Source organism: Tamandua tetradactyla, chromosome 9 (genome assembly GCF_023851605.1).
Source record: "Tamandua tetradactyla isolate mTamTet1 chromosome 9, mTamTet1.pri, whole genome shotgun sequence".
NCBI classification, from domain to species: domain Eukaryota; kingdom Metazoa; phylum Chordata; class Mammalia; order Pilosa; family Myrmecophagidae; genus Tamandua; species Tamandua tetradactyla.
In genome coordinates this window covers 102,279,307-102,304,719 of record NC_135335.1, presented here as the reverse complement: position 1 = coordinate 102,304,719, position 25,413 = coordinate 102,279,307, and the positions used below count along the sequence as shown (strand labels likewise).

General features: G+C 36.5%; 1 protein-coding gene across 4 annotated transcripts in view; it reads right to left on the bottom strand.

Annotated features, from left to right (window-relative positions):
- DDX4 (DEAD-box helicase 4) overlaps nucleotides 1-25,413 on the bottom strand; it is an 85,084-nt gene that overhangs the window by 13,050 nt on the left and 46,621 nt on the right. For all 4 annotated transcript variants that reach the window (XM_077117173.1, XM_077117175.1, XM_077117174.1 and 1 more), the window contains 9 exons: nucleotides 24,866-24,940; nucleotides 24,301-24,348; nucleotides 22,570-22,617; nucleotides 22,428-22,472; nucleotides 22,075-22,217; nucleotides 21,456-21,608; nucleotides 14,372-14,526; nucleotides 11,310-11,439; nucleotides 9,826-9,992 (listed from right to left, as the gene is read on the bottom strand). In XM_077117173.1, the coding sequence (XP_076973288.1) occupies nucleotides 9,826-9,992; nucleotides 11,310-11,439; nucleotides 14,372-14,526; nucleotides 21,456-21,608; nucleotides 22,075-22,217; nucleotides 22,428-22,472; nucleotides 22,570-22,617; nucleotides 24,301-24,348; nucleotides 24,866-24,940 (964 nt within the window). The remainder of the gene's footprint in view (nucleotides 1-9,825; nucleotides 9,993-11,309; nucleotides 11,440-14,371; nucleotides 14,527-21,455; nucleotides 21,609-22,074; nucleotides 22,218-22,427; nucleotides 22,473-22,569; nucleotides 22,618-24,300; nucleotides 24,349-24,865; nucleotides 24,941-25,413) is intronic.

The following is a 25,413-nucleotide window of genomic DNA, read 5'->3' as shown; positions in this document are numbered from 1 at the left end:
AAGGATTTGGCTTAAGAAACTAGAAAGATTACAGTGCTATTAACCAGAACAAGGAAAAGTGGAAAGAGTGAGTTGAAGAAAGGCAAGTTCAATTTTGGACATGCTAATTTGTTACTGGGAAATCATCGAAGAGAGAAGCACTCCAAAATAGTTAAATCTAGACATGTGGGGCTGAGGAGAGAGACTAAGGATATAGGTAATAAGTTTAGGAGAGTTACAGAGAGACGTGGAAGGGAAGGGAATTGATACTGCAATGGTACAGGGAATAAGTAGAAGGAGAAAAGAATAATGAACAGAATAATGTACACCCTGTGATATTTAAGCACAGAGAGAAACAACTGAGGAGGAAAACTTAGGAGCCAAAATATGAACAACTCAAGGTCAGGGACCATCTTATTTACCATTCCACAGGTCTATAATCAACTATGGCTAATAAAAGGTCCTCAGAAAATATTACTAACTGACCATAGTATACATTGGTTATTTTGGCTGAATGGCCAACATCCAAAGATTCTCCTATTATAGGTTAAATTCAAAAATAGTCAGGCAGTCAGAGGCTGAGGAACTCAGAGGCAGAAAGCTGGAGTCCGGTGCGGAGGTGCAGAGCCACGAACCCACAGGAGTGCACTGACGGGACTGTGGGACTAGGAAGTAAGCCAGGTCGTGTTACTCTCACCAGTGCAGCCCTGTGACTGGCGACTAACCCCACACCCCATGCACCTTAACCCCATCACCTGCTCCTATTCTCCATGTTCCAGGCAACCCCACCCCACTAGCCCCCAATGCACGTACCTGCCCCACCTCCCCACCCCAAGTGCACCCCAACCCACCTCTCCTGCACCCCTCCCAAGCACTAACTCTCCCTCCCTGTTTTCTGCAGGCTACTGCCAGCACATAAAGGTTGCGGGCACTAACCCCCATACCTAGGCCACCCCTGACCCCAACCCATAGTGTCGCACAGCCTCATCCCACACTCCCTGAGCTCAGCACATCCAATCATGGCACTCCCAGGCCCACGCATGTGCATGGGCCCCCAATCATGTCATTCAGCTCTGGGAACAGCATTTTACTGCAGTCCTAGAACTGTGCATGCACACAGCCCTCAGCCTCACTCCCCAGCTCTGAGAAAGTGCCCACCTGTGCAGCCGGTCACATCTGCCTCCAATCCACAAAGGCATAATGCCAACCTGCTGCCACAGCTCTATGCATGCGCACAAAGGGCCCCTGCCTTGCACAAGCACACACCAGGGTTTCACCCCCACACTGGTGCACCCACACAGCTATATCTTCTCTGGCTGCTGGGCACCCATGTTCACAAGCATCAGTGTAACATCCCCAACCTGCGCCCATACCTGCCCTGAAACAAATTACCATACTGAATGCTCCATCCAGTGCCCTGTTCCCTGCTGTACAACCATTCCACAAGCACAAGGCCTTAGACTACTGAAAGAAATCAACTCCCAAAGTATATAAATCAAAACATTTACTTGCCACAAAGACAGCAGACGATAACTAAGCATATCACAATGCAGACAGATATATCACTGACTAATAACCAAATTAAAACACCAGAGGAGACACAGATGCTGGATCAACTAATCAAAGATGTTCATAAAACTCTACTTAATAAAATAAGTGGGATAGCAAATGACATAAAGGAGATCAAGAAGACAGAAGAAGAGCATAAAGAGGAATTTGAAAGAATAAATAGAAAAACAGCAGATATCACACAGAGATTAAAGATTCTGTTGAACAAATAAAAAAACATACTAGAGACACACAACACCAGATGTGAAGAAACAGAAGAAAGAATAAGTGATATAGAGCAAATGGCAAAAAAAGATGGAAAAAACTGAATGGGAACTCAGGGAAATTATAGACAAAACAAAGTGCACAAATATAAGAATCATTAGTGTGCCAGAAGGAGAAGAGAGGAGTAAAGGGCTAGGAAGAGTAGTTGAGATATAATGGAGGAAAACTTTCCAACCCTCATAAAGGACATAAATATACACATCAAAGAAGCCAACAAACTCCAAACAGAATAAATCCAAATAGGCCTTCCTGAAGACACATACTAATCAGTCTGTCAAATGTTGAGGAGAAGCAGAAAATCCTAAAAACAGCAAGAGAAAAACAATCTACTACACACAAGGGAAACAAAATAAGATTAGCCCCTTGGAGGCGAGAAGGTAGTGTTATGATATATTCAAGACCCTGAAAGAGAAAAACCTCCAGCCAAGAATTCTGAACCCAGCCAAACTATCCTTCAAAACCGCGGGAGAGGTTAAAATTTGCACAGACAAAGAATTCCTGAAAGAATTTGCAAACAAAAAAACGGTCCTACAAGAAATTCTAAAAGGAGTTCTGCCAGCTGAAAGGGAGAGGGAGGTCTGGAGGAGGACAAAGAATTGAAGAGCACCACTAAGGGTAATTTAAATAATACAAAGAGAAAGAGGGGAAAAAGATACATAGATCTGAAAAATAAAATTAAAAAGATATGATGGTAGAATCAAGAAACATCTTTTCAGTAATAATTTTGAATGTTAATGGGCTAAACTTACCAATTAAAAGATACAGACTGGGAGAATGGATTAAGATACATAATACAGCTATATGCTGCTTACAAGAGACTCATCTTAGTCAGAAGGATACAAATAGACTGAAAGTGAAAGGATGGAAAAAGATTTTCCACACAAGTTGTAACCAAAAGAAAGCAGGAGTAGCTATAATAATATAGGATAAAATAGACTTTAAATGTAAAGACATCACAAGAGAAAAGGACACCATATACTAATTAAAGGGTCAATTCACCAAGAAGATATAACAATCACAAATGTTTAGGCTCCCAATCAAGGAGCACCAAAGTACATGAAACAGACTTTGGCAAAACCGAAGGGAGTGATAGATATTTCAACAATATCTTCAATATCTTCAATACACTACTCTCCTCTATAGATAGAACAACCAGACAGAAGATAAATAAGGAAACAGAAAAGTTAAATAACTTGATAAATGAATTAAACCTAACAGACATATGTAGGTCACTGCACCCCAAAGCACAAGGATACACATTCTTCTCTAGTGCTCATGGAACATTCTCCACAACAAATCATATGCTGGGGCACAAAACAGGTCTTTATTAATTTAAAAACACTGAAATTATTTAAAGCACTTTCTGTGATCCCAATGGGATGAAGATGGATCTCAATAACCACCAAAGAATGAGAACATTCACAAATATGTGGAGATTAAATAACACACTCTTAAACAATTAGCAGGTCAAAGAAGAAATTGCTAGAGAAATCAGTAGCTATCTGGAGATGAATGAAAATGAGAACACAACTTATGAGAACTTATGGGATGAGGCAAAGGTTATGCTGAGAGGGAAATTTATTGCCCTAAATGCCTATATTAAAAAACAAGAAAGAGCAAAATTCAAGGACTTAACAGCACACCTGGAGGAACTTAAGAACAACAAATAAAGAAGAGAAGAGGCAAGAAATAACAAAAAAGCAAAAGTTGGTTCTTTGAGAAAATCAATAAAATTGATGGGCCATTAACAAGACTGACAAAGAAAAAAAGAGAGAGGATGCAAATAAACAAAATTAGAAATGAGAAGGGGTGCATTACCACAGACCCTGAAGAAATAAAAGAAATTACAAGAGGATACTGTGAACAACTATACACCAACAAACTAGACAACTTAGAAGAAATGGACAAATTCCTGGAGACACACAAACAAGCTACAATGACTCAGAAAGAAATAGAAGATCTCAACAAACCAATCACAAGTGAAGAGATTCAATCAGTTATCAAAAAACTTCCTACAAAGAAAAGCCCAGAGCCAGATGGCTTCAAAGGGCAATTTTATCAAACATTCCACAAAGAACTAACATCAACCCTACTCAAGCTTTTCCAAAAAAAACTGAGGAAAAAGGAACTCTACCTAACTCATTGAAGCTAATATTATTTTAATACCAAAACCGGGTAAAGATGCTATAAGTAGGAATACTACACACCAAGTTCCGTAATGAACGCAGATGCAAAAATTCTCAATAAAATACTAGCAAATCAAATCCAACAGCACATTAAAAGAATTATATGGGCAGGCCATGGTGGCTCAGCAAGCAGAGTTCTCACCTGCCATGCCAGAGACCTGGGTTTCAATTCTTGGTACCTGCCTGTGCAAAAAAAAGAAAAAAAAAATATGTATACACCATGACCAAGTAAGGTTTATACGAGGAATGTAAGGATGGTTCCACACAAGAAAATCAATTAATATAATGTAATCCAACACATTAACAAATCTAAAGGGAAAAATTACATGATCATCTTGATTGATGCTGTACTGTAAAAGCATTAGAAAAAATTCAGCATCCTTTTCTAATAAAAACACTCCAAAAGGGCGGACCACAATGGCTCAGCAGGCAAGGATGCTTGCCTGCCATGCCAGAGGACCCGGGTACGATTCCCAGTGCCTGCCCATGTAAAAAAAAAAAAAAAAAACACTCCCAAAAGATAGAATCAAAGGTAACTACCTCAATATGATAAAGGGATAATATGAAAAAACTGATAGCCAGCATCATACTCAAGGAGAGAGACTGAACGTTTTCCCCCTGAGATCAGCTACAAGACAAGGATGCCCACTGTCACCACTATTATTCAACATTGTACTAAAAACTCTAGCTAGAAGAATCAGGAAGGACAAAGAAATAAAAGGCATCCAAGTTGGAAAGGAAGAATTAAAATTCATTATTTTGCAGATGATATGATACTATACTTGGAAGATCCTGAGAAATCTACAGCAAAGTTACTTGAGCTAATAAATTCAGCAACATGGTGGAATATAAAATTAACGTACAAAAATCAGTAACATTTCTATACATAAGCAATGACCTAACTGAAGAGTCAGTTAAGGAAAAAATTCCATTCAAAGTAGCAACTAAAAGAATAAAGTATTTAGGAATGAACCTAACTAGGGATGCAAAGGACTTGTACAGAGAAAACTACATAACACTCTAAAAGAAATCAAAGGAGATCTGAATAGGTGGAAAGACATTCCCTGCTCATGGATGAGAAGGCTAAATATAGTAAAGATGTCAGTTCTCCCCAAATTGATCTAATTATAGTTAAGATGTCAATTCTCCCATCTCTAAGATTCAACAGAGTATCAATCAAAACCCCACCAACCTACTTTGAAGATTTGGAAAACCTAACTACCAAATTCATCTGGAAGGGAAATAGACCCTGAAGAGCTAAAAGCATCCTAAGAAACAAGAATGAAGTATGAGGATTAACACTCCTTGACTTTAAAACCTATTATAAAGCCACAGTGGGCAAAACAGCATGGTACTGGCACAAAGACAGAAGCACTGACCAATGAATCAAATCGACAGTGCAGAAACAGACCACCAAATCTATTACGGTCAACTGATTTTTGACAAGACCCCCAAATCCTCTGAACTGGGACAAAATAGTCTTTTCAATAACTGGACATGGAAGAACTGGATATAAATAGCCAAGAGGACCCCTATCTTACACCCTACACAAAAATTAACTCAAAGTGGATCTAACACCTAAATATAAGAACTAGCACCACAAAGCTTCTAGAAGAAAATGTAGGGAAACATCTTCAAGACCTAGTAATAGGAGGTAGCTTGCTAAACTTTACACCCAAAGCACAAACAACAAAAGAAAAAATAGATAAATGAAACCTCCTCATAATCAAATCCTTCTGTACTTCAAAAGACTTTGTCAAAAAGGTGAAGGGGCAGCCAACTCAACGGGAGAAAATTATTTGGAAATCACCTATCAGGCAAAGGTCTGATTTCCTGTATATACAAATAAATCACGTAATTCCACAACAAAAGAACAAACAACCAATTATAAAATGGGCTAAAGGCTTGAACAGGAATTTTTCTGAACAGCAAATACAGATGGTTCAAAAGCACATGAAGAGATGCTCATTTTCACTGGCTATAAGAGAAATGCAGATCAAGACTACAATGAGATATCACCTCACACCTATAAGCATGGCCGCTATTAAACAAACAGGGAACTATAAACGTTGGAGAAAATGTGGAAAAGCTGGGACACTTATGCACTGCTGGTGGGAATGTATAATGGTGCAGCCACTATAGAAGACTGTTGGTGGTTCCTTAGGAAACTAAATATCAAGTTGCCATATGACCCAGCAATAGCACTACTTGGTATATACCCAGAAGAGCTGAAAGCAAGGACATAAACACATATCTGCACACTGATGTTCATAACAGCATTATTAACAATCGCCAAAAGATGGAAACAAACCAAATGCCCATCAATAGATGAGTGGATCAACAAAATGTGATATATACATATGATGGAATATTATGCAGCAGTTAAGACAAAATGACATTCTGAAGCACATGACAAGATGGATGAGTCTTGAGGACAACGCTTAGTGAAGTCAGTCAGACACAAAAGGACAGATACTGTATGATTCCATTTTTATGACCAGCAAAAAGGTATAATCAGCGGTTTATAATACAGAATATACAGGATTTTAGAGATACACAGAAGCTAGAGATGGGTAAACCATTAGCTAATGTGGTTGAACTCCAATGTAAGGGAGTGGATAGGAGTGAAGGTGGTTCTCTAGTGGATCTATAAGTAATATTATCATATTGAAGATGAACAAGATTGAAAGGGATTGTATACACCTATGTGTCCCACTGATTCACACTAGAAATATTAATTCTTGCAAGAACTACTTCGAAGATATGAATTGTGTATAAAGAGGGTTAAGTCCAGGATACAGAGGGAAAATTGCTATTTAATGGTATGAGCTATGTTCAAAAGGAAACCAAACAATACCACAGCAACAGCAGAGGTAAATAATGGGGGAAGGGACAAGATTTAAGAGGAAGTTTAGATTTTCTATTTGGTAAGGGTGTGTTTACTGGTTTTCTTTCACTTTGGAACAATGAAATTATCTAAAATTGAGAATGTTGATGGACTGTAGACTCTGGGCCCTCTACATAATGCCTTATGAATACAGGTAGCTGAAGCATGCACTGATGGAGAAGTAGACTGGCAAACAATGATGTAAACTTATGAATGAAGGTTATGCTGCTACAAAAAGGAACAAAGTCATGAGGCATGTAATGATGTGAATGAACATGTGGGACATTTGGTGAGACAAAATAAGCCAGAAACAAAAAACAACAGTGGTAGGGTCATCTTTAGAAAATTTTTATAAGAAAACAGGGGCCTAGACCATAAGCTTTTAGAGCAGACATGTTAAGTCCAGAGTGATGAATATTATTTCTGGATTTTGAGAGGCTGTTTTATATATATAACCTGATATTTAGAGATAAAATTGAAAACTGAAAGGGTTGGGGTTAAAGTAATCCAGAACATACGGGTAAGGAAGACAGCGCCTATATTTTAGAACAACACATACTCTTCGAGACCAATGGAAGAAAGGTTTATTTGGTCTGGAACTGAAATTTTCTTTAGTGCATGCTCATTTGAACAACTGAAACACAGGGATCACAGACTAAGAAAGAAGTCCTTTAATCCTGTATAGATTATTGTAATGCCTGGAAACATCCTAGAGTATATCAAGCAGATAATCAAAAAGTATTGGCAAATCCCCTGAGGGATGAAAGGAAAATATGGAACTATTAAACCTTATCATCAGGGAATTCCCTGATACTACGTCAAACTTTATGGACACCCAAATCAATAGGCCATGCCCTTGATCAGGAGGCTTACTGCTGTGAAGCTTACATAGGTAGCAGAGAAGCTTAGACTACCTATAGGCATGCCTAATCTACTTCTGGAGGACCTCTTTTGTTGCTCAAATGTGGCCTCAGTCTCTCTAAACCCAAATCTGTAAGTGAAATCATTGCCCACCCCCCTACTTGGGACATGACACATCCAGTGGTAAAGTCTTCCTGGCGATGTGGGAGATAACTCCCAGGGATAAATCCAGACCTGGCACCATGGGATCAACAATTCCATCCTGACGAAAAGGGGGAAATGAAGTATAATTAATAAAGAGTCAATGGCAGAGAGAGTTCAAACAGAGTCGAGAGGCTACTCTGGAGGTTGCTCTTACACAAGCTTCAGGTAGACTTTGCTACCTATCACAACCTGCCAACCCCCAACCAGGACCATTTCAGCCAATCCTAAAGAACACCTAGGGCAATATATAAGATTCCACAAGGGTTCCATGCACTACAGTAACTTTCCAGAAACCTACAACCTCCAGATGGGTCTCCAGAACATCAGACAGTTCCATCTCCCTACCCCATATTAGTGACACACCCTTCCAACATGAGAAATTTAGAACTGCCATAGCCCAAACACCCCTAAAGAGAGGGTTGGAAAGATCAAAGGTGATGGTGGAGTTATACAGAGAAGAAAGGACTTAACAAATGAATATGAATTCTGAATCATTAAATTGATATCTCTTTTAGTCTCCAATATTTTAGAGCAGCTAGAAGTAAAAGCCTATAATTGTGAAATTATAACCCATATCAAAGTCTGAAATATGTTATGCAGCTAAAAAAAGAAAAAAATTCAGGCAGTAGGACCCTACCTAATGTTACAAGAGCTAATAGTGGAGACACAGATACCCTATTTCAAATTTAAGACACCATTCAAATGTAAGACAAAATATTATTTTATGTACCATTAAGAAGGCAAAAATCACTGCCAACTAACCCAATCCTTTCTTATGACTTAAGAATTTTTCAAATAAAAAGCACCTTCGAACTATAAACAAAGATTTTTTATCAAATAATAACAAATCCACAGCCAGCAACACTAACCAAGGAACTGTGGAGTAATCCACTGGCACAGAATTTCAACTAACACTGCTTCAGAGCAGGGTCCCACTTTACAGTCAAGAGGCATTAAAGTGGGCCCATCAACCATGGGATCCACAGGTCATATCATTTACTATACCACTCAGAAGCTGCTAGACTGAAAAAACAAACAAACAAAAACACTGGAAAAGTCTGCAGAAGGAAGCGCTAAATAAAGGACTAGCTTGAAGGCTCCTCTTCATGAGGATGGGGCATCATCCAACAGAACACAGTACACTCTGAAGCAAAGATTTTTTCTTAGTGTATGGATGAGTCTGGATACCAAGAGTACCAATTACTATTGCTCCCACTGACCCATCTGGGAAATCTGTGTTTCCCATTCCCAATATAAATCTAGGTTCAGGGCCTAAGACCTCTTGGTCCTTGAGGAGAGGGGTTTCACCGAGAAAGTCTTATTCAGTTATAAACTACAGATGCTGTCTGGGTAATTCAGGGTCTCTGTGTCAAAGGACAGGAAGGCAGGAAGAAAAGTCACTATCCTTGCAGGGAAATATCCTAATCTGTGGGTTTGCCACACAAATGGTGCTCTAATATTTTCAACTATTGCTATGTGGATGCTCAACCTAAGACCTAATTCTCTCAAGGGCTATAAATTTTAGCTTGAAGATAAGACATAATAAAAATAACTTAATTTCATAAGCACATATTAAATTCTAGCTATATGCTGCGCAACACTATTTCTCCAGAACCAGAGAAACTCAACCAAGGTGAGAAGAGCAGAAGTATTTAAACACACACATACACACGCACACATAATTCAAGAAAATGTGATGCTAATGCAAAAGAGAATCGAGAAGGAAGAAACACAATGAAAAATGTATACTTTTTAGGAATGTATCTCCTTTTTAAACTAATGTTAAAACCTAACTAAGTTTTAGATTCTAGATTTCTCTTTCCAGAAAGATATTTATGTGTATATCCAAATTACTTATAAGAAGAAAAAATTTACCTCTGAATTTCCTCTGGAAAAGTTGCACTAAACATAAGGGTCTGACGCTGTTCCTTTGATGGCATTCCTGGCAAGGAAATTAACTTCTTCATTTCTGGTCCAAAACCCATATCCAGCATACGATCAGCTTCATCCAAAACTAAATATTTGACTTGTTTGAGACCAATCTTTAAGGATATTTTCAAGGGTTAAAATAGAAAAGGCATATTAGTTGACAGATGAAGCTAAAATATTCTCATATTAACTATTAAAGTATTCTGAAGGATGAGACTGGTAATCGATGCATAAAAGATGAGAATTGTTACACTTCAATAATAGTATTACTGTTTATTTCAGTTCTCCATTTTCTCCAAGATTATAAAACATATTTTTAAATTAAGGCTAAAAGAAACCAAAATATCCAGATCAGCAATATATAATAGCACTTTCCGCAGTGATTAAAAAAACAGTTCTATCTCTTTACTCTTTAACATGGTAGCTACTGAGCACCTGAAATGTGGCTAATGCTATTCAGGAACTGAATTCTTAGTTGAATAGCCACATGTAGCTAGTGACTATTCTATCAGACAGCACCAATATTGACTGTATTATCTGATAACGTCTGACTCGATAAATGAAATAAAATCTCCTAACAGTTTGATATACTCAAGTATCTTATGATTGTTAAATTTCTTCCTTACGCCTTTAAACCCTTAACTAATTCTCCATTCTTTCATCACTCAGGAACAACTAGAAAACTTAACTTTCCACAAACAACATTTACTGCTAAAAACAGAAGCATACATTTGCAAAAAGAAGAAAAGTGACTTTAGTACCCTATGGTTTAGCAAGACAGCAAGATGGATTTTCCTGAATACTCTTAAGAAGTATCCTAAGAAAGGGACATTATGCAAAGAAAACATGTTTTGAGTAAAAGTGAGCTTAAAATATTAGCTAAGACATAGAATAATCTGGTATATGACTACTTAAGCAAATACGTAACTCTAGAATCTCTTCTTAAAGACTGAGAAAATTAATAATCCTCATTAATATCACTCCTGTGCTTAAATAAGAGACAGAATTACTGACACTACAAAAGCTTTCTTCCAGGAAAAGACAATCATTTCATCAAGACAAAATGAAAACAGGTATTTATTTCACTTTTCTTTCAAAGTAGTAGAAACAGAATAAAAAACTTGTATTCTGGAATCAGACAAACCCAGATTCTAATTCCAATTCAGCAACTTACTAGAGATAAAAGATTTCACTTAAATTAAGTAGTCTTGCTGAGTTTATTTTCTCAATTATAAAATGGAAAATACTATTTATCTCCTGTTGGGATTATTCTGAGAATTATATGAGGATGTATTCAAAGAATCTGATGAAGCCCTAACATAAACAGCACTCTAATAAATGTTAATACCTCTCTTTCCACGATCCTTCCCCTTTCCCACACAAAAAAATGTTACTCAGTCCCACAACTTCATATTTCCTCTACGACCTACCTTTTCTTTACCTATGATATCTATCAGTCTCCCAGGTGTAGCACATAATACATTACAGCCTTGTATTATTTGTCGGATTGAATGTCCCAACTGGGTTCCCCCATAAATTACAACAGCTCTTACACAAGTCCTATGACAAGAAATATAAATATTTTCTAGTTATTTGAAAAGTAGGCATTTGTTTCTAACAAGAAATAATACATTCAACTACCTAAAAAATTTAATTCTACACAGCAAGAAGTTGCAAATCAATGCAGAAAAATAAATGACAAAGTGAGGGAAAAGATTTCGCAATCAATCTGATACAAGGCTCTTCAAAAACAATGAGGACCACTGACCAAAGTAGACCAAAGACACGAGAAAAAAAAAGTTCCATAAAGATCACAAATGGCTTTTAAACAAAAAAGAAAAGTTCATCATTGCTTTAAAAACGGAGAAAAATTAAGACTAAGAAAACATTTTTGCTCAACTGTGATAATACTATATTAACCAAGGTATAAGGAAGTGATACTCAAGAAGGCAAATTGTAACACTCTATTCCATAATTTTACAGTCTGTATTAAAATTTTAAAACTTGCTTTTCATCCCCCCAAAATTCCCTTTTAGATATTTACCCTTCAGTTATTTTCCCACAAATAGTCAAAGATGCTGTACAAAAATATTCACTGCCACGATTATTTTTAGTACCAAAAGACTAAAAATGAGGTGTCTATAAATAGAGTAATCAAACAGCATGCCCCTACAAAGAATACTGTGTCTTCATAAAAACAAAGACCTACAGTTCTAGATCAAGTATGACCCCCAAAATATGTTAAGTAAACACAAAAAGTGCCAAATAGCTTAGTACCATTTGTGGAAGGATTAAAGCACATATATGTGTACAGGCTATCTCAGCATGACTCTTAAAATTGTTAACAGTGGGTAACTCTGAAAGGGAGAATTAAGGGAGTCGAGTGTAGAAAAATTTTAACTTTTATTAAATATACTCTGTTTTAATTGGCTTTTTTATATTTCACTATTGTGAAGAAAAAAATGACTTTATATATATATATATATATATAGCCACAACATTCCTGGCATCTATTATCATAAGTATACTATAATTTAACAGAACTCTCTAAAGGAATATCCTTTAGATACTTTTCAGTATTTTATTAATATAAACAATGTTGCAACAAATATACCTAAACATATATTTGTGCATACATGTTATCTGAATTTACCATTCCATAGTTCTTTTTTGTTGTTGTTGTTTTTGTACGCTGTATGGTGGTGTCACAGTTCATTATTTTTCCATGTAAGTATTTCATTATTGCAGCACTATTTGTTGAATTTTTGTTTGTTTTTTGTTTGTTTCGCTTGCTTGTTTATTTTTGGGGAAGTGCATGGATGGGGAATCTAATCCAGGTCTCCCCATGGCAGGCAAGAATTCTACCACTGAACTACCCTTGTACCCCTAATGTCTGTTTCTTTGAAAAAGAAAATATGTTATCTATTATTTGATTTAAAATTCTTAAAACAACACCATACCCAAGGATTAGCAAGAAATGAATACTGAATAAAAGGAATCCACATCTACTTTTTCCAACAAATCTATCAAGCTTGACATTAAAGTATTTTTAATATTCTTACTTTTTTTCTTATCTCATTCTAAATGAACTGAGTAATAATTACTACACAGAAAGAAAGCTCTAAAAAATTGTAAAGAAAAACACCAGTAGATAACACATAGGTAACTTCACAATGAAAAATCTATTAAGCATTCAAAAAGTAGTTCAACCTCTCATAATGATCAAATAAATGAGATAAAAAAGAAGGCCCCCATAGTAGTTTTAAAACAGGCACACAAATTGTCAGCACTCCTTCCTTTACAGATGGACCCTAATTCTCTTTCCTTTTAAGTGTAGGTGGGAGGCTGGCTTCATGGGTATGTGACTTGTGCAGTTCACAGGGCTCCATTCTAAGATGAGCCTTCTGCTTGGTCTAATGCTCTGCTGCTGCTATCTTAAAATCTGTTAAACAAAGGGCCCTACGTTTTCATTTTGCACTGGAACCAGAAAATTATATACCCAGCCTTGAGTGTGGGCTAGACTTAGTGACTTGCTTTTAACAGAATATGACAGAAGTGACTTGTGTGACCTCTGAGACTATTACATAAAAGCCACCATAAGCTCTTCTTCGCTCTCTCACTGATCACTTACTCCAGAAAAGCCAGCTGCCATCTTCTGAGGAAACTGAAGTTTCCTAAAAAGAGACCCAGTCAAACCTTCAAATGACTGCAAAATCTTGGCTGACACCGTATCTGCAACCTCATGAAAGACCCCAACCAGAACCACAAGCTAAGTTGTTCTCCAATTCCTGACATCTAGACACCGTGAGATACTAAATGTTTATTGTATTAAGCATATAGGTTTTGGAATAATCTGTTATGTGGCAATAGATAACACAATGCCAAATGCAGACAAAGGGTATAGTGAAATTGGCATTTTCACACACTGCTGCTAGAAATGTAAACTGGTACAAAGCCTTAAAACAAGTTCATATTCTTTAACATTAAACTTATAAAAATCTATTGTAAGGAGATACTTAAAACATAAATAGAAAAAATGTCACAGATCAATGCTCATCACAGTTTTACTTATAATGTCACCATATTAGAAACTATCCAAATGCTCCAAAATAAGGAAAGAAAATATATACACATAATCAATTTTAAAGCCATTAAAAATTATACCTAATTATACATTGAGCAATTTTCCATATTATGGGGTTATGCAAAAAAGGACAGAAAATTATTAGGATCACTCTAAGCTCATTTTAAAACATGCATAAAAACACCCAAATATGTTCATCATTTGCTTATCTTTCTATCTCTATTATTTCACTTTAACAAGCATATTTCTTAATACAGTTAGTTATTCCATAAATAAGATTATGAAAAAATACATTTCAATCAAGTAATACTAATGACATGAATGTATTATTATTAAGTTTTCTGCAAAATAAGTGAGAAATATTTCTAAAGAAAATATATTTTTTTAATGGAATTTAGATACACTTACCCAAAAGAAAATTTTCTGGCTTCCAAATAGATCTGGTTGATCAATTCTCGAGTTGGTGCTACAATAATACACTCTGGCTCCTGCAGCTCTTTAAAACGACTGGCAGTTATTCCATCACGCATCATATGAGCCAAAATTGGCAAGAGAAAAGCTGCCTAGAGGTTAATTGTATAATTTACACATTTTATAATACATCATCTATTCCCCTATGGAGAAATATTCCTCCATCCCCTAATAGCCTTTAGATTTTCCTTCCATCTTGCTGGTTGGGTGAGAAATGAAAATAATTTTTATTTCAGTCAGCCTTTAACATTTAGGCTTTTTATGCTCATATTATGGAATTTTTAAAGTTTTATAAAGGTAATCTACCCTGTTGAAATATTTTTTTCCCTTCTTTAAAAAAATTAGCATACCCATGGATGCTAAAGATAACAAAATAGTTACAGATAGGGAAAATAGATACAATTTGATGCAAACCACTGCATCTAGTCATTCTAAACATATATCTTTTAGTGTAGCAATAAAATTATCACCCAGAATACTGACAAAAATGGTCCACAGACAGAGCAAAAATTCAGAAATCATTCACTTGGATTATAACAAATCATCCTTATTGAAGTTACATCTGACAAGAAAAATTGTGTGCTACAATTTCCTCATTTAAGCAAATAAGATACTGAAAGACCCTCCAAAACAATGTTTAAGTCACTCACCAGCAGTTATATTATTTTAAGTCACTTATGTGCCCTTCAACTCATTATGGAATCTGTTTAAGATTAAAACGATATGAAAAAATAATAAAAAAAGAAAAAGAAAAAGATAAACAGATATAGCTAGATACATGCCAATACTACACTGTCTTAGTTGACCTACCTCTATTGTAAGTCTTAAAATTGGGTAGACTGTAATAGTAGTGGTCACTGGTGGTGGTGGGAGTAAAGGGTATGGAATGTTCTGGGTTTTCTTTTTTCTATTTCCTTTTTATTTCTTTCTCTGGAGTAATGCAAATGTTCTAAAAATGATCATGGTGATGAATACACAACTATGTGATGATACTGTAAACCACCTAATGCTTACTTTGGATGGATTGTATGCTGCACGAAGATATCTCACAAAATTCCATTAAAAATTGTATGAACCAGAATTCTACACTGCTAGAAAGATAGTCTTTTAAGACTCGGCTCCTGGAATCCTATTTAACAGACAACCAACCCCAGATTAGTGTTCAAACCAATCTGGTCTCACCAGAGTTCTTATAGAATTAACATAACCTGAAGTGAGGTTACTTCAAACAGGCAAAACACATATAATGCTTTCTCATACTTTATCTTTTCTGTGTGTGTGTGTGCGTGTGTGTGTATGCTGTATGGTGGGGTCACATTTCATTATTTTTCCATGTGAGTATCCCATTACTGCAGCACCATTTGTTGAATTTTTGTTTTCTCTATTTGTTTTGGGAAGTGCATGGGCTGGGAATCGAACCTAGGTCTCCTGCATGGCAGGGGAGAATTCTACCACTGAACTACCCTTGTACCCACCTCATACTATATCTTCTGACTCCAAAACTGTATCAGCTATATTACAGAAATTGTTTATAAACTATGATGCTTTGACCATTAATCATCTCGTTTTAGATACCAGCATGTTCCAAAAGGGATAGAATAAATTTAGAAACAGATTAACATCCATAGACTGCAACACTATCCTAAAATTAGTTCAAAATTCTTTCTTCACAAGTACAAATAAGTCCTTTAAAATTAGAATTCAGAAACAAAAGTAAATCAAAACTCTTTCTTCAGAAGTACAAATAAGCCCATTAAAATTAGAATTCAGAAACAAAACAAAAAGTTCACTGTAACCATCTACAAACCTTCTCTCCAACAAGAGAGACTGAAGTCACTCAAAAAGAAACAATTTTTTTAAAACTGCAGGGTGGGGCAATATGGGGCAAGATGGCAGGGCAGAGAATTTAGTTTGTCCTCTAGAGTAGCTAGTAAATAGTCAGGGACTATGTGGAACTGGACACACATTGTACACCAGCCTGGCATGGATGGGAGGCTAAGATCCCTGCACAGAATTTGTAAGTAAAGTTTCTGAACTGTAGAGAATGGCACCCCTCCCACACTGGCACAGCAGGATGATTTGGAGTCTGTTCCCAGTGGGAGACAGAAGCCCTCTCAGGAACAAAGGAAGGTAGCTCAACCAAGCTCTAACTGTGGTTTTAATTAACAAATCTGGAATGCTGAATATAAGCTACAAACACAGATAAACCCAGAGCAAGGAAGAAAGTAACCCTGAATACACTCCTAACAAAGAGGCTGATGACAAAAAAGAAAAAAAAAAAAAACAAATGGAGGCTTCTGGAGTTGGCCCAGGTTAGAATACAGGAAAAGGGCTGTGCCCCAAGAAAAGGGGCACTTGGAGCTGGCTACCAACTCTATCTCTTGCCTGGTGATTCAGACTGGAAATGCTGCCTCTGAAAAAGGATTTTACTTTTTCTTTCTCTCTTCTTTCTTTCTTTCTTTCTTTTATTTTTAGCATTCTCATTAGAGAAAGCCTCAGGCATTTTCCATTGTAAGCTGGACCCAGACAAGGGTGGAATTAAGACAGGTCTGGGATACAAAGTAAAAGTCAAGTGAAAGAAATAATTCCCCAAGAAAAGGGGGAGGAGGGATGAGGGCCAGCCCTCCTTCAGAGAATTCAGACCCCAGGGGCTGGGGATCAGAAACAGCTTAACCTTCCCTTTCTACTCAGCCTCTGTCACAGCCATGGCCCTGGCAGGCTGAGAATTAAAGGTCTCACACCATTTTCACTTGTGGGGAGTTGCGAGCTAACAAGTGCCACCTGTTGGTCAGGATAAGAAAGGACAGAGGCTCCATAGGAAAGTAAAACTACCTGCTGGGTCTCATCCTCAGGGAAGTGTGAGACTGATTACACTCTCCTACTGAGACCTGAGCCTGCCCTATCTGGGAAAATCTGACTGAGGTTGATAGTATCTGTGGAGACCCTCCTCAAAAAAAGGTTCCATATAGGCATGGCAAAAACAAGAAAAACAAGAGCTAAAAAATTCTGATCAGTTCAAAAGAAGCTAAACTAGAGGTCTAGAATAAGTTGAAGTGAATGCCAAAGAACAGACAGAAAACAAAGCTAACCAATAAGAAAACCCTAGGTAAAAGAGTGAAAATGACCTCCAGAACAAACAAAAGAAATCAGATGCCTACACACTAGCAAAAAATTACTAGTTACATTAGGAAAACCAAAAATATGGCCCAAAGGAATAAACACTTAAAAGGAGATAAAGGAGTTGAAACAACTAATTAAAGGTATTCAAACAAGCATGCTTAATCAATTCAGAAATCAAATAAGGTGATAGAAGATAGGGCAAAAGAGATGAAGGATATAAAGATGACATGGGGTGACCATAAAGAAGAACTCGAAAGCTTACAAAAACAAATGGCAGAACTTACTGAAATGAAAGGCACAATAGAAGAGAAGAAGAAAACAATGGAGACCTACAACAGCAGATTTTCAAGAGGCAAAAGAAAGGATTAGTGTATACAGGACAGGACATATGAAATCCAATACACAAAAGAACATATAGGGAAAAAAATGAAAATATATGAGCAGGGTCTCAGGTAACTGAATGACAACATGAAGCACACAGACATACATGTTATGGGTGTCCAAGAAGGAGAAGAGGGGAAAAGCAACATAAAGAATGGAGGAAATAATCACTGAAATTTTTCATCTCTTATGAAAGACATTAAATTACAGATCCAAAAGTGCAGTATAGATCAAACAGAACAGATTCAAATAGACCTACTCCAAAACACTTACCATCCAGATTGTCAAAGGTCAAAGACAAAGAGAGAATTCTGAAAGCAGCAAGACAAAAGTTGTCACATACAAGGGAAGCTTGATAAGACTATGTGCAGATTTCTCAGTGGAAACCTTGGAGGTGAGAAGACAGTGATACTGAAAGAGAAAAACTGCCAATCAAGAATTCTATATCAAGCAAAACTGTCCTTCAAAAACGAGAGAGAGTTTAAAATATTTTCAGACAGACACTGAGAATTTCTGATCAAGAGACCTGCCTACAAGAAATACTACAGGAAGCACTACAGGCAGATATGAAAAGACATGAGATAGGTCTGGAGAAGAATGCAGAAATGAAGTCTATCAGTAAGGATAAAAAATGAGAAAAAAATAAGATATATCAGAATAAAATCATGACACATGGAACAACACACAGATGAATACTGAGGGCACTGTGTTGAGTGAAACTAGCCAGAAACAAAAGGACAAATACTGTACTTACAGTCTTACTAATATGAAGTAACATTAAAGAGCAAATTCTGAGAGTTAAAATTGAGAATACAGCTTATCAGGAGGTAGAAACAGGGTAGAGATTGGGCATTTGGTGCTGAAGGAGTACAGAATATGTAACAAAACTGATTCTAAAGATTCTGAAATGGAGAGCACAATACTCTCTGACAGTAGCCCAATACTATTAAGTACACCGAACAAAGCTGAGGGTAAATATGGTTGAAAGAGGAAGGCTACGGGCATGTATGACATGAGAACAAAAGACAGAAGACAAAGACTGGGACTGTATAACAGCAAAAACTAGAGTGGACAATAATGGTGATTAAATGTACAAATACAAGAATGTTTTTACATGAGAGAGAACAAATGAATGTGAACAGTGCAAGGTGCTGAAAATGGGATGGTATACAGAAAAAATACAATCAATGCAAACTAGGGTCTATAGTTAAGAATAACACTGTAATATGCTTCCACTGAATGTAACAAAAGCAGTATACCAAAACTAAATGTCAGTAAGAGGGGATATAAGGGAAGAATATGGGATTCTTGGTGGTGTTGCTGTTCCTCCTAATATTTATTTCTTTTTCTTCCTTTTTCCCCTCACTTTTCTGTCTTTGTGAAAGAAATGGAAATGTCCTCATATAGACTGTGGTGGTGAATGCATAACTAGGTGATTATACTGAAAACCATTGGCTGTTTAGATTTGCAATAGATGGAGGTGGCCCAAGGGTCCATCAGCTGATGAACAGAAGGGAAAACCATGGTGTATACATACAATGGAATGTTAGAGGTTGCAAAGAAGGAATAAAGTTGTGAAGCAAGCAACAAGATGAATAAGCCCTGACGACAGTATGTTGAGTGAAATAAGCCTGGAACAAAAAGATATTGTAATGCCTCACTAATATGGTTAACTATAATGTACAAATTCAAGAGCATAAGTTATCAAAGGAAGGCTTATTATAAAGGTTCCTAGATTGCAAGCTCTTACAGCAGCCTATTCCAGTGTTAGCAACCTATTCCAGAGTTGTAATTATTATTTCTAATTTCTGAGATGCAGAGCTCTTTGTGTATAACCTGACTGTTTCCTGGAACTATGGGCATCTGTGTGATACCTGCAACTCAGAACTTCCACAACTTAAAATGTCAGGATTATCCCATACAGCAACTGTTTAAAAAGCTGAAAATGAGATCAGACTTAATTAGACATATGAATGAAGCTGATCTGGGTAGGAATAACATGAATCAGACTAGAGGGTATAGGATGATAATGACTGTATTTTAAACTTTAACTTCTATATATGAGACCAGAGGAAGAGATGTTTATTTGGTACAAAATTTGTATTTTCTGTAGTACACTACCTAATTTAACTTTTATGGCCAGTTTATTCAAATAACATAATTGCATGGAACCTTAAATAAGGGAGTGAGATCTTGCTTGCTTGTGCAGGTTGGTGCGATACCCGACATATGCCCAGAGTAAACTGAGCATTAGATAAAAAAAGGATGTGCAAAGTCCTCTTGAGGGACTGGGGGAAAGTGTGGAAATACTAAACTTCCCCACCTAGGGAAGACCTGATATTCGCACAAGCACTGGGGACTACCAATTTAATAGAAGAAGCCCTCAATCTTACTTTTTTTTTTTTTCTTTTTTTTTGGCATGGGCAGGCTCAGGGAATCAAACCCAGTTCTGGCACGGCAGGTGAGAATTCTGTCACTGAGCTACTGTTGCACCACCTCAAGCCCTCAATCTTGGGGTCTGCCTTTACAAAATTTATGCCTGCAAAGGAGAAGCTAAGACTACTGATAAATATGCCCAAGAGTCACCCCTAGAGAACTTCTTTTGTTGTTCAGATGTGGCCTCTCTCTCTAAGCCAACTCTACAGGTAAACTGACTGCCTTTCCCCCTACATGGGACATGACTTCCATGGGTGTAAAACTTCCTGGTAACATGGGACATGACTCTCAGGGATAAGCCTGGCCCTGGCATTGTGGGATTGAGAAATACTTCTTAACCAAAAGGGGGAAGAGAAATGAAACAAAATAAAGTTTCAGTGGCTGAGAGATTGCAAATAGAGTTGAAAGGTCTATATATGTAATATATAGATATCCCATTTCATGTTTTGGTGTATTAGAGCAGCTAGAGGGAACTGCCTGAAAGCACTGAACTGTAATCCAATAGCCTTGATTCTTGATGATGAGTGTACACCATATAGCTTTTACACTGCGACTATGTGATTGTGTAAACCTTGTGACTGACACTCCCTTTATCCGGTGTATAGATAGAGGAGTAAGAAAATAAAGACAAAAACAAATAAATTATGGGGGGGGGGTATAAGAGGTATGGGATATTTGGGGTGTTCTTTTTAATTTTATTCTCATTTTTATGGTTTATGGAGTAAATAAAATGTTCAAAACTTTGTGATGATGAATGCACAGCTATGTGATGATACTGTGAGCCACTGTATACTTTGGATTATATGGTATGTGAATATATCGCAACAAAATTGCATTTATAAAAAAATGAAACAGGGGGTGCCAGGGTGGCTCAGTGGTAGAATTCTCATCTGCCATGTGGGAGACCTGGGTTTGATTCCTGGCCCACGCACTTCCCAAACAAACAAAAATTCAACAAATGGTGCTGCAATAACGGGGTATTCACATGGAAAAAGAATGAAATGTGAGCACTGCTATACAGCATACAAAAAAAAAATGCAATAGTTTGAATATGGGGCAGCATACATGTGGGAAAATAACTTACAGTCTTTCCAGACCCTGTTTGTGCGCAAGCCATCAAATCTCGTCCTGCTAGTATAATAGGAATACTATATTTCTGCACTGGAGTAAGCTTAGTATAACCAGCTTTAGCAATGTTGTTATTCAATGTCTGACAGAGATTAGCTTCTTCAAAAGTCTGAAAGGGGAAAAAAAAGGAGATGATTAAATTTCACATCACTTCTTGAATCAGTCTACAAACAGAGTCAAATAATTCGATTAGTAACAATGGCTCATTATGATTATAATTGTCATTATATGACACAGGATTCCAATCTCCCCTTGGAAAATCACTCCCCTAAGACATACTTTCTCATATACTTAGGAAGCAAACATCTTAATCTCTAGGAAAAGTATTCTTTTCAGTAAATTTAAAGAAAGTTCTCACCGTAGTATGGGGAAGCAGGGAAGAAATAGAGTAGTATTCTCTCAACATAGCAATTAATTCTACTGTAGAAGGCAGGCAAGATTCTAAAGTTCCAACCTAAGACATTAGACACTAAAGGTGAAAATCTGTGTTCTTTAATATTAACTTAAGGAATTTACCATATATTCAAAAATCAAAGTTTCTACACAGCCCATTCAGGAAGAATTAGTATACTGACCAGAATTGCTGGTGGTGCATCATGTCCAGATACTTCCACAAGAATAGTATCATACTTGTCAAAGTTTATGCCTGTCTGATAATGTGCAAAGATGGAATCTTCATCCTCAGGTGGAGGTGGTGGTATATAGGTCACTTTTGGTCCTTGGAAGTTAAATAAAAAACAGAATTTAGAAGAACTAAAAAGAAAAATAAGAAAACAAAGGCAAATCAAATTTTAAATTCTTTAGAACATCCCATTGCTTACCAAAGTTTTCACTGTTCAAATAAAAAAGTTACCACTGCATTTGAACATTTTGCATTTCTATTAAAATACTATATACATTCATGTGGATCACACAAACATTAATATACCTTGAGTATCCCCACTTTCTACTTCAGGTTCTGACTTCCAAGAACCTAAAGGGGGCCAAACAAACAGGAGATGTTTTTAAAAAACAGGAGTAAAAGATTTTTCACTATAAAAATCAAATACATTAGCTAAAGTAAAACTTACTCTTTCCAGAGCCTGTAATTACTTCTTCATTTAAACCTTTGTAACCACCTATTAAATAAATATATAGTGACATCAGTTTTCATTGCTTATCATTAAAGAAGACAAGTTCTTAAAAGGAACAGGTATCCTTAAAATCTCTTCTTACAGTACCTGAGACAATTAAGATAAATAGAACTGTTTACACTTTATGTTACCTTAAATATTCAAAGTGCTGATTTTATGCAGATGAGACTACAAGATATTACCACCTTTTTGTTTAAATGTTATGTCTTGTTTCTAATCATTAAAGGAATATATTTTCTAAAAGGAACTAAATTCTTCCTGTGTTGGTGTCCTCCAAATCACCACCAGGTTTGATGATTACTAGGACTCACAGGACTCAACAAATAGTTGTAGTCACAGCTATTATTTATTACAGTGAAAGAAAAGAGAGCAAAATCAGCAAAGGAAAAAGGTACACGGGACAAAGACCAAAGAAAACAAGGTACACGCTTCCAAAGAGTCTTCTCCCAGGGGAATAACACAAGATGTGCTTATTTCCCTCAGCAACTCATTGTGACAAGCATAAAATGCTGGCTACCAGGGAAGCTCATTAGACTCAGTATGCAGGATTTTTCCTGGGGACTGATCACATAGTTATGTTCTATCTAGCATGTACCAGAATTTCAGAGCCCAGAAAGAATTCCAGGTAGCTGTTTAGCATAAACTGCATTGTTTATACCATTCAGACATAGCAAGCCACTCATACCAGTCAGAGTGGTGGGAACCCTACTGAAATCCCATTTCCCAGATGCCAGCCAAGAGCTAACCTCCAAAGCAGGCCTTTCAAATGATAGTAGTTGGACCCACTATGTTAAGTCTGCACTGCACATTAACTTTCTGATTTTTAGACAATTAGTCATCTACTGTGCCACTTTCAGGTACTATCACAAACAAAGGACTGCATTAGATTCAAAAAGTGATACAACGTTTTTACATATAATCTAATTTCCTTATCCTATATGTACACAGGTCATGAAATCCTTCATACAGGATGCAAGTTATTTCTGGAGGAATTGGTTTAATTGACCATTAATAGCATCTTTCAATACTGAAGAATCCAGAATTTGGGGTAAGGAGTGGGCAATCAAGGAAGATGTCGATTTGAATGCTCCCAGGTCAATAATAAATACTGAGACTCTTTCAAAGATGTTAAACAGCCTTTACTGGTTTAGTAGTCTAGAAAGTACTCTAGCTTTTATATGACCTTTCTGTATGTGTGTGTATATATATAAGTGCATATATATGTAACTTTGATAACAATTTTCAAAGTACAAAATCATATGTATTAAAACAGCCTCTGAATCTCCTACATCAAATATCTATCTCATGATATGAAAAGCCTATCTTTGTATAGATATATCTCATTCCTAAACACCTACACAGCATCCCACTGTGTATCATATATTCATTAGACATTTATGGTTGAATTTCAGGTCATTTTCAGCCTTTAATTACTATAAATTAGGCTTCAATGAACAATTCTGCACATATACATATAGAGAGAAAGGAAATACATCTGTAGGATATAATTGCTGGAACTGAGAGTCACAAAAAACTCTCCAGAACAGGCTGCACAAATTTATACTCCTCACAATGTATAAAAGCAGTAACAACGGCCTCTAACTTCAAAAGTTAAATCTGAATTATAGCAATTTTAACCACTTATAAGTAAACCAAAGAAGAACTTACCTCGTCCACTTCCACTGCCACTTCTGCTTTGGTAAGTGTCACCATTACCTGTAGGGTACGAATTTGCACAATATTTACAGAAAACCCAGCTCCTCCGTGAGCACATAAACCAAACAGCTATTTATATTTTCACTCACTGGCAATGGTCTCAAGTAAAGTAATTACTCAAGATTCCTATTCACTTAATCCATCTATTTCTTAATTCTAGATTTAATTTATAAGCCTCATTCATATTTTTCATCAACAATTGTGTTCTCATTTTTTTACTTTCTCTTTAAAGAGAATCCTTTTTTGAAACCAATGCAAACTTCATTGTCCTTCTTCCAATTAAAAGCATAGCTCACACTTCAAATTAACTGGTGGACTGCAGAGAGGAAATAATTTACAGTGTACAAATTTTATAAGGAAGGCAATATTTTCTACTTATTTTTGCCTACAGGTTGAAAAAAGCAGAGAAAATTGATGAGCCTATCTAATATGCTTAGACATATGTACTAAGTTACTAATCCTAGAGATAAAAGCATATATGAATTATTAATATACAGTAATAAATTCTACTTTTTACCTGTGCCACTCAATGGTGGTCTTTTAGAACGAAAAAAGCCACCAGTGCAGTGTGTCTCCTCATCTTGTACATTATCTAGATGTATGGACAATAAAATTAGATTATGTTGCTTTCAAGAAGTTTTAAAATCATACAGTAAAGAAAAAATCAAATATAGTGCCAGAAGTTAAAAGATGTAGAGTAAAACAGTTTGAATTTAACAAGAATCAAAATTAGTATTTTTCTAAGTATTCTATAGAGACCCACTCCACAAATTATTTTCTTCAGTTCAAACTACATCTTCAATTTTTCTTATTTTAATAAACTACTTTATTAAATTTACTTTAAAAAATAAGTTAAGGCTGGGGGGCCACGGTGGCTCAGCAGGCAGAGTTCTCACCTGCTGTGCCTGCCCATGAAAAAAAAAAAAGTTGGGGCCAATGCTATGCCAAAATATGACAAAGCAAACTTAAATCACTTCCAAAAGTAGCAATGTTACTGCCCCAGAAACTTCACATTGCATTGTTTCACTGCTAATTCTCCTGAATAGCAAACCCTGCTCCCACACT